Source organism: Myotis nattereri (genome assembly GCF_964212035.1).
Source record: "Myotis nattereri genome assembly, chromosome: 2".
Lineage (NCBI taxonomy): Eukaryota > Metazoa > Chordata > Mammalia > Chiroptera > Vespertilionidae > Myotis > Myotis nattereri.
The window spans coordinates 100,099,372-100,112,483 of record NC_138076.1 but is presented as its reverse complement, the minus strand read 5'-3'; the positions used below and the strand labels follow the sequence as shown (position 1 = coordinate 100,112,483).

At 41.3% G+C, this 13,112-nt stretch overlaps 1 protein-coding gene across 1 annotated transcript in view; it reads right to left on the bottom strand.

Annotated features, from left to right (window-relative positions):
- The window catches only part of NBEA (neurobeachin), a gene marked incomplete at its 5' end in the record, with an annotated part of 948,936 nt that overhangs the window by 16,367 nt on the left and 919,457 nt on the right, over positions 1–13,112 (bottom strand). The window contains 2 exons of the mRNA XM_081083035.1: positions 10,404–10,574; positions 11,070–11,225. Coding sequence (XP_080939161.1) covers positions 10,404–10,574; positions 11,070–11,225 — 327 coding nt within the window. The remainder of the gene's footprint in view (positions 1–10,403; positions 10,575–11,069; positions 11,226–13,112) is intronic.

The window sequence follows — 13,112 nt, the reverse complement described above, 5'->3', positions numbered from 1 at the left end:
CTTTCTTTAGGCATTTTCAAGATGTCTCTTTCATAGGATATGACATTTCTTTCTTTCTTTCTTTTTTTTTTTTTTTTTATCTTCACCTGAGGGTATTTTCCCATTGATTTTTAGAGACCGTGGAAGAGAGAGGGAAAGACAGAGAAAAAAATCAATGTGAGAGGGACACTTCACTTGATTATGTCCTGCATGAGTCCTGACCTGGGCCCCAGCCAGGGAGGAGCCTGAAACCTAGGTACATTCCCTTGACCAGAATTGAACCTGGATCCTGTAGTCCACAGGCTGAGGCTCTATACACTGAGAAAAACTGGCTAGGGCAGGATATGACATTTCTGCGCCCCTCCAGCAGCGGACCTTCATTTTTTCCTCCAGGAGTGAGGTGAAAAGCCCCTAGATCACCTTCTTGGATTCTTATTACCCAAGTTACCAAGAACACTGCAAGTGGTGTACATGGAGCTTAGCCATTGAGAAGTCAGAAAAGGTGTTTCCTCTGCAGCTCACATGCAGAGGTGGGACTGCCAGTGTGCCATAGCTGGCAGGCCCTCTTCTCTCCAGGCCTGCACCATCCATGGCTTGCCTCACTGCACATGCAGTCCCCTCCCACCCACCTGCGCGTGCAGCCTCCTCCTGAGCAGTAGTGATGTTACGGCATCCTGGACAATTTGCATATTACCTCTTTATATATATAGATTCTTCCTCAGAGATGAATGACATTGAGTACATTTTCCTCTGAGCACTATAGTTGCAGGGCAAACCTTGAAGTCTTGAACCTGGATCTAGGGCACAGTACATTACTCTCACACCATCACCTTCCCAAAATAACCAATGTTGTAATCCACCTTCCTTTCCCAAGAAAGTAGGTTTCTGCCTAATGCCCAGAGAGCCTTCCTCTAACCCTATCTGTGATCTGAAGCTCTCTGATTATGAGAACAGATTAGTCACTTTTCTGTTTTTTATCTTGCTGCTGATGCAGGCCAAAGGCTCTTGCAGCCTTAGTTCCATGAAAATAAAGGAAAGGCAGAGACCCAGTGCCAAGCAGCTAGCCCCCTTCCTAGTCACAAGACCTATAAAGTCTCCTAATGTCAGCTTAAGTGTTGGAGGGCTGAGAGGTCTAGTAGCCCAGGTCCTGTGCTAGAGATGTTACACTACAGATACCACGTGGCCCTCAGAAAGTCTCATGAGGTAAAACATTTTACACATATAACGATCCTTTAATACTTAATGAAAAGATGGTTTAACATATACTAAACCTTAGGTAAAATTCCATGTTCTGAGAAGTGAATCAAATTCATTATCTAATATGTATGCATACATTTGAAATACCTCTGGGCTATTCTTTACTCATGCTTTTATCTCTTATAATGTCAATGGTTAGTGTGGTTGTAGAACTGGGCATCACGATAGTCATTTTAAAAGAAGGCTGGATGGAAACAAAGAGAGGGATATAATCTGGCCAGTGTTTTGTGACAGGTTATGGCTGGCAGGAGGGTCAGAGTCCAGGGCTGAAGCATGCACAATGGAAGTCTGGGGAGGGATGTGTACACAGCTGGAGTCTCCTCTTCAATGGGCTTCTCATTGCATAGTGCCTATATGCTCACACATTGCTAAAAGGCTTGTTTTTAAAAGTGAAACAAAAAAAGCACAATACCAATGTCTTATACATATTATTAGAATATTAGTAGATTTGAGTTGAAAAGATGAACGGTAAATTATCTTTCAAAGTTTCCTACTGCTAGGATTTTCAAAATTTTCTATACATGTATCAACTAGCTCTCTATAAAGCACCTCATATCTGGTATAAACATTAAAGCCACACACTTTAAAAGCAGATTTGATTTTGAGCTGAGGTCCCAATGTGTTTTAAAAGTCTGTTGAAGAGACAACAATGTTGACTTGCCCCTCTTGTGACTATCTTGTTGGAAGATACAGCACATAATGAGAAATGTCAAGTCCCAAGATCAATGAAATTTTGGGCTCTAGGGATTCTAGGAATAGCATTGATCCTTTTAAAGAACACCAGGCAGAGATGGGTTGTAATATATTGCAAAGAGGGGCTCAGGAGGATTAGCGGCCAAGTCCAAGATGCCTACCTGACAAAAAAATTCAATCAGCTTTTAGCACAAATTGCTTGTTCTGCTCTCCTTTCTCTCATGCAGTAGGCTGCTTCCAATTAAAGTGCACAAATTAATTTTTATCACTTCCAAATTAGTTTCAGAATTTTTGGGAAAGTCTGTTTCAGATTAAAGCACCTGTCCCTCACATGCCTACAATTCTGTTATCAAGTCAGGACCTATTTAAATATCTAAGAACATTTTTGATGTTCATAGTCACAAGTTTGAAAGAGTAATAATGATTATTAATATTATAAAATCCTATATCATAAAAGATTAATATGCAAATTGTCCCATCAGGATTTTGACCGACCAGAATTCAACCGCTCACTATGACATGTGCTGACCACCAGAGGGTGGCATGGAATAAAGGAAGGCCCTGGCCAGCAGCTGAAAGGAAGGCCCCAGCTGGCAGCCAGAAGGTCTCAATCAGCCCTGATCGCCGGCCAGGCCTAGGGACCTTACCCATGCACAAATTTCATGCACCAGGGCTCTAGTATATTAATAAAGTAACTATTATTCAACTGTAACCTATGCTAGGTAGCCTTTTCTTTATTCTTTTATGCTTTAAAACTCTTTGTAATAATCTGTTTTAAAATTTTTATTGTCTTGGTCAGAAATTCATTGAAACTATAAAATAATTAGAAAAAAGCTTTTTTTTCTGAGATGTTTAGTCACAACAATATTTTTGACACAATAAAACCATAAACTCTTTCCATATCTAAAAAATCCACAAATATTACTTATTTTTCTCTGTGGCACTAATAGAGCTATCCATCGAAAAATAATGACAATGCAAAAGAAGCATAAATATACAGTGGTGGAGGAAAGTAGGTTAAATTACCAGCCATCACTGTCTAAAAGATAAATCATAAATAAGAATATAAAATAATGATAATATGATAATAAAACATATAATACAAATAAATATTAAAATGATTAATAACAATATAAGAATAAACTGTTTCACATACTCACAACTGTAAACCTACTTTTGCTCATCCCTGTATTAAAGTAACTTGAATCTACCTTGAGCAGTGTGCAAAGTAAGGTGAGTAAATGTATCTTTTGATGTGGTTCTGTATAAATTCGATTCAGCCGCTGACATATAAAGCAATTCATTATCTATATCAAAGCTAATCTCTGAATCCTAACAGCCACTGGAATATTATGTTTCATGCTAGGATTGCAAGTCTAGGTTAATATATACATCCCTCCAAACCTAAGGACACTGTGTCACACACTTAAATATGAATTTATAATAACTAGCTTTTTGGTTTTAAGCAGCAATGCATTATGAAATAGAAAACACATAGCCTGATTCTCTGACCTGTGAATTGGTAACTAGATCAGATTAAACCGGAAGAGAAAAAAAAATATTTTTCTTTCATATTGTGAGTTTTCTGATAGCAAGGGCTACATCTATGTCAATACCCATGACTGGCCGAAACCGGTTTGGCTCAGTGGATAGAGCGTCGGCCTGCGGACTGAGGGGTCCCAGGTTCGATTCCGGTCGAGGGCATGTACCTGGGTTGCGGGCACATCCCCAGTGGGGGATGTGCAGGAGGCAGCTGATCGATGTTTCTCTACCATCAATGTTTCTAACTCTCTATCTCTCTCCCTTCCTCTCTGTAAAAAATCAATAAAATATATTAAAAAAAAACAAAAACACCCATGACTGATCCCTGATGTGACAGTCAATTCAGTGTGTGCTGTGACTGCCTTTACAAACAGTGCAAAAAGTGAACAGCCAACGTGTATGGTCTCTCTAGTCACAAATATTTATGCTACTAGGTAGACTGGCTACTTTAACAGATCGAGTCATAAATCTGTCAAGTCAATCAAATACTTAGTATGATCAATTATTATTTTTTCCTATTGTGATTATATATATGACAAAAAGCTGAAGGCAGTTTTTACATAATCATCAATTTGTACCCAAGAGGTAAGGCTAAGCATTTTGTAGATGCTCAAAATATTGATGATATCAAATATCATCTGATAGCAATTCATGATTCATGTAATGCATACGTAATGTATCAATATATCCAAACAAGAAAAGCAGTTTTGTGATCAGTGTAATACAGATTCCTGTAAACAGCAGAAGCTAAAAGATTTTGACTCAAAGAATCTTCTGCTGCTAAGACATGGACAGCATTATGCTAAGTGAAATAAGCCAGTCAAAGACAAGTATCATATGATTTCACTCATATGTGGAATCTAATGAACAAAATGAACAAGCAAGCAAAACAGAGACAGACTCATATATAGATAGCAGGCTGACAGCTGTTGGGGGTTGGGGCTGGGTGTGGGGGGTGGAGCAATTAAGCAAAAAAGAAAAAACTCATAAGACAGGGACAACACTGTAATGATTGTTGTGGGGAGTGGGCCTGGAGGGAGGTGGAGAAGGGTGTATAGGGAGGATAAATGGTGATGGACAGAGACTTGATTTGGGGTGGTGAACACACAATGCAGTGTACAGATGATGTTTTATGGAATTGTACACTTGAAGCCTATATAATTTTGTTAACCAGTGTCATCCCAATAAGTTTAAAAAAATAGTACCAACACACAGTAAACATTCAATACATGCTTGTTTGACTAACACTTTAGGTGCTCAACCTATGTATTCTAGAAGAGCATTACATGTATTAAAGATAACATGAAATAAAGCCATATTATACATGTCCACATTAAATGTCCAATAAACTCTTGACCAGGTGGGTTTTATGAAAGTGGTTTAGGTGCATAATGATGACAACATCCTATCTAATAATAGACAAACATGGTAATTAACCGTAGCTCCAACACACTTCCCATTGGCTAATCAGGGCGATATGCAAATTAACTGCCAACCAAGACGGTGGTTGACCGCCAACAAAGATGGCGGCTAATTTGCATACTACAGGCAGGGTAGGACAGCTGCAAGCCGCCATCCAGGCCCCCCTGTGCGTCGGGGCTGGGGGGGGGGCAGGCGGGGGCTGGGCAAAGACAAGCGGTGCCGATCGCTTCGCCCTAGCCCTCACAGGCCCACCGGAGACAGGGGCCCCACTCCCATGTGTGATCCGGGTGTGGGCAGGGGCTGGGGCAAAGGCAAGCAGTGTGGATCGCTTCGCCCTAGCCCTCATTGGCCCACCAGAGACAGGGGGCCCACTCCTGTGTGCGACCTGGGGGCAGCTAGGGGATCAGCAGCATGGCTTACCTTAGCCTGAGCCCCGCCCACCCACCGGGAGCCAGCCAGCTGAGGGCTAAGAAGGCAGGATGCAACCCTGGAGCGCCAGAGCCACCCGGGCTCTCCCTGCCTCCCACACTTCATGAATGGCAAGTTTCCACAGAGGCAGCAGCTGCGGGACGCAGAGCGGGAGACAAGGGAGTGGGCTGAGCTCGGCTGGGGCTTGAGCTTGACGGAGGGCACTGGCATGGAGGAGATCTCCCCAGCGGGTGGCGGCTCCCCCTGCCACCAGGGAGATCTCCTCTGCGCTGGTGCCCTCTGTCAAGCCCAAGCTGCACTCAGCCGCTCCCGTCTTCTGCTCTGCGTCCTGCAGCTGTTGCATCCGCGGAAATTTGCCATTCATGAAGCTTGGGCGGTGGGGAGGAGGAGGCACCTAAGAAGTCCCCAGCCTCCGGTGGTGGGAGCTGGGAACTTTGTGCTGGGGTGCTCCCGGTGTGGCCATGGCAGAGGGGAGCTGGGACTCTGGCCACTGCTGCCGCCGCACCCCAGCTGGCTCTGGGTGCTTGGCACGCTGGCTACTGCTGCTGCTTTGGCTGCTGGAAGTTCCGCTGCTGCTTGTGGTCCAGGCACAGGTGGCGGGCCAGGGTCCTGGGCCAGATCAGCAGCCCCTGCTGCTGCCGCCTCAGCAGCAACAGAGTGGGCAGCAATACAATGGTGAGCAGGGCCTGAGCCCAGCCTGCCCACCGGGGACATGGGGCCCTCTCTGATAGATAGAGAGAGAGGCAGAATTTGGCACCCCACATCCCTCCCTCATTGACCACTCCAATTCCAAGCCAGCAAGGGCTGCCTTCAGGCCTCAGCTCCAGGTCCCTCACCCCCACCCCAGGACCAAGAGCACAGTGCTGGGCAGGGGCATCCAGCGGTTCAGGAATGTAGCACTAGGGGCCAGCATGAGTTTGCGGGGGAGGGGGCTGTGTTTACAGTGCTAATTTCCCCACTTCTGCAATGGCCTGCGCATCCCTCCTCCTTCCCATCAGAGGCCCAGCTCCTGCCTACATGCTTGCTGGGCAGGCCCAAGAGCACTGGGGAGTGAGCCATGGTGATCGGGATGGCTGCTTCCTGGGATGGGATGGCCAGACCACAGGGATTCATGAAGGCGATGAGGCCCGTGGGGCATGCGCAGCCCTTGGGTGGCGGGGGTGGCAGGCCTAGCCCAGTCTGGCTTCAGTGTGGCCAGTGGAAGCCCGAGGCCACCCCAACCCCCACAGGGCCTAGGCAGATGGTGGCTCAGTGGAGAGCGGTGTCTCCATGCATGGTGCCCAGGGGCGGCTGTGAGCTGCTGCAACCCCGCCCCATGCTTCAGGGAGGGGGAGAAGGCTTGCAGCCACCAGCACCTGAGGCTGCACTGCCTGTGCCTCAGCCTGCCAGGTTGGCAGGGTCCAGAGCAGGTGAGCTGTTCCCTTCCCCCAGTGGTAGAACAGGGAGGAGAGCGCTGGGTGCAGGGAGGGGACCTCAGCTGGGATCCTCCTGGTGTGGGGAAGGGGCCCAGCCTGGGCCCGGTGGGGAGCTTAGGAAGTCTGGCTAAGCAGGCGCTGGTTCATACCAACTCTTACTCTGCCATCTTCCTCCAGCTCTTCAAGCTAGCCCTCCTGCCCCACCTGTCCGGGGGAACGGGCTCTGGGTGACCTCTCTGAGCTCAGACTGTGGACCCAGAGACCTCAAGGAAGAGTGCCCAGCCATGCCCGGGCAGGGGCCAGTACAGAACTACCAGGGCAGAGTTGCTTCGGTGTCTCGGTGAAGTTTGCAACTGACCCAAGGAGGAAACCCGAGAGGGGAAAGGCCAGGAGGCATGAATTGCCAGCACTTTAGCCACTTGAAAACAGCTCCACTTGGAATGTGAGGCGGTTGTATGTTCAGCTGAGAAGTGAGGGGGCTGAACTCCACCATCGCTGGGCTCCTGTCAGTCCGAGGCCCCAGCGTCCACCACGACAAGGAAAGAACAGAGTGAGGGGCCCGGTGAAGGGAAGACAATTGAAGAAAACCGTGTCTAGACTTTCCCCAGCCCTCTCCTTTCTGCTGCCTACAAGAGCCCCAGGCCCGGCCACAGTTCTGTCTCCACCTTTTAGTCCCCTATTCTCCAACCACAGAGGAAAGAAATAAGGAAGGAGTCTGTGCTGCCTTCAGAAAGTATCTATATACCTGATCGGCCAGTTGCCTTCCACAGAGGGAGGCCAGACTGCGGCTTAGGCCCGCTCCCCACAGGGACATCAGTAGGACATCCTGTGAGGGCTCCCAGACTGTTAGAGGGGGCAGGCTGGGCTGAGGGATGCCCCCTGAGTGCACAAATTTTTGTGCATCAGGCCACTAGTCTTTTAATAAAAATAAATTCTTATATGTGGAGGTAATACTGAAAAATATACACTGATAATATTCTGCTGTAACTTCTTTATTATTTATTTATTATTATTATTTTTTTGATTAAGGTATTACATATGTGTCCTTATCCCTCCATTTCCCTCCCCCACCCCCCACCCCCCCCCCCTACTCCTGCTCTCACTGCCCTGGTGTCTGTGTCCATTGGTTAGGCTTATATGCATGCATACAAGTCCTTTGGTTGATTTCTCCCCCTTACCCCCACCCTCCCCTGCCTTCCCTCTGAGGTTTGATGGTCTGATCGATGCTTCTGCTACTGTAACTTCTTAAGGGCAATCTTAAATAAAATGCTGCATTTTAACAAGTACAATATTCACAATTTTGTTCTTAAAGATTAATAGAAACATTTCTATTTATATAGCTCCTGTTGTAATGTAAGGAACTTTAAACACTCCAAATATTACTACATCTAACTTTTCTTGCTAACTGATGGATCAAAGCTATAATAAATTGTTAACCATCTTTTGGTTTAAAAGAACATTAGAAAATAATGTAAAATAAAGTAGCTAACAGATAATTACTATAATTTAACATTTTTCTTCAAAATTCTTTACATCATAGCAGTACATTATATAAAATATCTTACCTCTACCAGATGGTAGCTTTCAAGAATTAAATACTTTTTTGAAATATCATTTTAATCATTTCTGAGCTTCATTTTGAAGATGTTAATTAATTGGATTTAAAGCAGTGTTCTGTTTAAAAAATTTTAATAATATGTCTAATTTTTGTCAATGTAAATAGATGATACTACACAGACTTGCTGCTTAATTCAACTTTTCTAATGAATGTTACACTACTATTGATATACAGAAACATTGGAAATATGTGAAAATCTATTTAGATAATGTGATAATATGCTATACTTGAGAATAATAAAGCTATTACTGGCAGATCAAATGTCACACACACAATTTATTAGTATTTGGAGTATGATGTTTCTTATAAGGTAGAATTGGTAGCTAATTATTTGGCTGGTAGGAAATCAGTCAATGTTGAATTTTTTTCTTTAAACCAGTATTACATCTTAGTTAACAACTTAAAACAGAGGCTGAAATGTATAATACACACACTATCTTTTATTCAGTAAGAGACACTACTTCAGAATACACTTTGTTTCTTCATCTACTGCTCTTCAACTGTAGCTATAGGCAAGAATAAAACCTCACAAAATATTTGGTCATCTATTCTATCTATCTATCTATCTATCTATCTATCTATCTATCTATCATCTATCTATCTATATCTATCCATCATCATTTTATTGTCTATCTATCCATCATCATTTTATTATCTATCTATCTATCTATCTATCTATCTATCTATCTATCATCTATCTATTTTTTTTCTGTATGATAGTGCCTTTGCTCCTACCATAGTCATTTCCTATTTTTGCAGTATTCCTGTCAAAACACATAAGAGTTGGGGGCGAGTGGGACTTGAAGAGTAAATGTACAATTCAGTTTCCATCCCCAGCTATTTCACAGGTTGGAATGGACCAGAGAAGGCAGCCTCCAGCCACACAGTTGCAATATGTCATCTTGCACATTTCTCATCTATTCTTAAAATATTTCAGTGGTAGATGCCAGCACTCTTAAGAAATTCTTATCTCTGTTAGTCATCAATATTCCTTTAAGTCATGTTTTGGTTTATTTTGGAGTACTGTTTAAGCTTGGACCAATGTATGAATTATAATTAGGATAACCCTGGTTTAGGTACTTGCCATTACCAATGCTTTATAGAAAACAATCTCTATTTTACTGAAAATATGTGAACTTGAACTACTGAAAGCTTGGTAATTAAAAACACTAATTATATCTAGGCAACCTCTTATCTGGTTCTCAGTCATTTTACACTATTCATTGAAAACCTATTATGTGTGTTACTATGCCAGGAACCAGAGACTTCAAATGGAAAGGAAGAGACTCATGACACATTTCAGTTCTTCCTCAAAACAACAGTTCCAAGGAACAATAACTGACTTTCCATGAACAAAGGTTCCATGGAAAAACATGTTTGAGAAACTGTGGGTTAAACAATTGTTCACATATCTATTTGTGTAAGACTTTTATAGCTTCATAGCAAATAAGAGTATATGTGGTATTTTCTAAAATTATTTTACTCTGGATTCCCATTTTCCCCCTACAGAATATCTTAAAGAGCACTGTTGAATAAAAACATTTAAGAATCATCCCAAGCAAAGAAATCTCTTTGTTCATGTTTTGCCTTCTCAATGACTATTCTGAAGTTGGTACTCAATCATTGTTAAATGAATAAAAGGAGATAGTTACTATACTACATGGCAGAAAGTAGTAAGTGTCCTCACTGAGGTACAAATAAAACTTTATGGAAATTCAGAGGAGGGAGAGAATTCAGCTGGGAGAAACTATATAAGGTTTAATGAATCAGGAAATTTCTGAAGGACAGGGGCACTTGAAGATAAAAGAAGGGCAGTTGAGCAGAAGGTCAAAGGGAAGGGACCTGGGAGCATCTCCAGGCTAAAAGTTATAATACTTGCTCTTTTTTACACATTGAATAAAGCCACATTCCAATAGAAATCTTTGCCACCTAAAATTTTGTATTTTAAAATCCTTACAAACTCAGGAAAAACTATTAGAAAAATTAAAAAGGGAAATTATACTTAAATGAATTTATAGTCTGATAGGACAGTACTAAACAATACTTACTGCTATTAGGGTTGTCTCCAATGATATGGTGTCGCCCACTCCAGTACCAGAGAAGCAGGGTTGCATCTCGAGACCCTGACACAATATAGCAGTCCCCACCTATGTATGATTCAGACCTGGCCAAGCAGGTGACCACATCCCAATGGCCAAATACAATCTGAGTTAATTTCCCTGAAACACAGACACAGCAGATTTAATTCATTTTCTATTTTTCTTTAAATGGCAAGAGCTTTATTTTACTATATTTGTGAAGAGTGACCCTATAGACCTACAAATTTGTAAGGTAATTAAATTATAGCGACAGACTTGCTTTCTTTAATTGCTTCTGAAAAATAATACAGTACTATCACTTGGGATTTTTTAAGAAAAGGACTTACAAGATAACACAATGATGATTTTTGTTTGAGCCAGACTAAAGGGAGATTTAAGGTCTTTTACTGGATTTGATTTGGAATGAGACAACAGTCCCCTTTGCCCTGTGAAATCAGGGTTCATGCTAAAGTTCAGAATGGAGGGCATGATAAATAGTTAACTTATAATGTAAACATTTAATTTGGATCTTGGCACTCAAGATAAAAATGCCTACATTATTATGATTTCATATTATGATTTAAATATAACAATAGGCATTTTGAAGAGAATAAGGTATTTCAAATTGAAGGGTACCTGTTTCTGTAGAATAAACTCTGAAACTCTTATCCCAGAATCCACAGATGAGAATATAGCGATTATCCGCTGTGACCACAAAACAATGTGCATTGATTTGGATACTCTGGTCAACAAGGTCTGTGATCTGCCGTTTGTTCACACCAGAATTATTGGCTAAATGTAAATAGGAAAAAAAAAGAAATATTTCATACAAGTTTCATCAAGCACTTATAGAAGTAATAATTTTATACTTCATTTGTGTAGAAAAGTTTTTTTAAGGGTATATAGGTTAATATTTTAATATTTACCCATGAGGAATATAAAATTTTTTAGTAGCAGTGATTATTTATAAACCATATTACATATTTAAAAGTTGTCATAAATGTAAATTCTTCCTCCACCAATAAATAAATACAATATGAGGAATTCAAGATAATGACTTTAAAACAATAACAATATCTAAATGCATTTAATTTCATATATGTTTACTATACACAAGTTCATTAGTGTCCACAAGTTTAACATTAATGAGGAATAATACTGTCTAAGGTATACTATATAAGAAAAAAATATCTTAATATTTGCCTCAATCTGTCATTTTCTGATAGCATTTACAATTCATGTAAAAATAAGATAGAGATTTGAACAAGGGATGTTGCTATGTGGGCAGTCCACAGGGAGCTTTAGGTAAGCAACTTTAAAGACTTGGATTGTCAACAAACAGAAGGCCTTTCCAGAATGGGCTGGCAGGGGACCAGAGGAATAAAAAAGATGGGAGAGGAACTGAAGAGGAAAGGGACAGGCAAAGAGTCAGTGGACAGAACTGGGATCTGAATAAAGTCAAGAACACAGAAACATGATCTGATTTCCCCAGTGCCTGTCTGTATGCCAGCCTATCCCTTACTCTACACCACCCTATCAGGCTAAATCCATGGGCTGAATTCTAAAACAGAAAATGTGATGTAGAGATCACCATCTCTCTCTAACACCAATTAAATCTATGTGCTACTATTTGTGGAGATCTACTAACACTATAATAATATTTACTAAAGAAGATACACAATAAAAAAAAAACTGTGCAAGAATGGTAGCAAAGAAAATTAAAGATCCTAAGTCCCTTAAACACTATGCAAGTTATATATATATATATATATATATATATATATATATATATATATATATCTAATATGGTAAGTGTTTGACTGTCCGGGTAATGACGTCACGTAGCAACTCCCGGCTTCCTCTCCCTAGCAACTAGCCTCCTTGCAGTTTCTTCAGCCCAGCAACACAACTTGCTTTATAACCAGGTGGAAACATTTTACACTGTAATCAAATGTCTGTGAAGCATTTTCCTATGCCTCATCTCATTTGATCCTCACAGAAGTCCTGGAATAGGTAGATAGGAGACTAGGTAGAATCCTATTTTCTTTTCATTAGCCAGAAAACAGAGATTTAGAAAGTTTAGAAACTTGACCCAACTGAAAAAAAGTAAGAAATGGTGAACCTTGAAAATGACTTTAGGTTTTCTCACTGCACAGAACATAGTCAAACACTGCTGCAGTTAAATGTTTCACCCTTCGGTCTCCCTGTGTGCTTTACAATAATAATCTGATATTTACTGCTGTGTTGCTGACAATTACCTGAAAGAGAATTTGGGGTGCTTCCCTGGGCTGGAAAAAGTTGAGCTACATCAGAAAGCAGATCTAATTAAGCAAGTTTATTCTATATCTATAAAAGGCTAAGTTAACTTGCACATGCATGACACATATAAAGCTCTCACTGGAGCCAATCGCACATGTGTGTTTCAATCTGTCATTGTTGATCATGAATTTAGTTGACACATCTATTATGGAGAAAGGGCGAATAGCAATAGTAAAATATTTCTAATAATTAATTTCCTTTCAATGTGCATGAATTTGTGCACCAGGCTACTAGTAATTATATATAACTATATAATTGGTCCTTTACTTATTCTAATACAGCTATTAATTTTTCCATGGTTACACTCTACTTGTATGTGATATTGTTGATGTTTCTTGGTATAGCTAGACTCTAAAAATA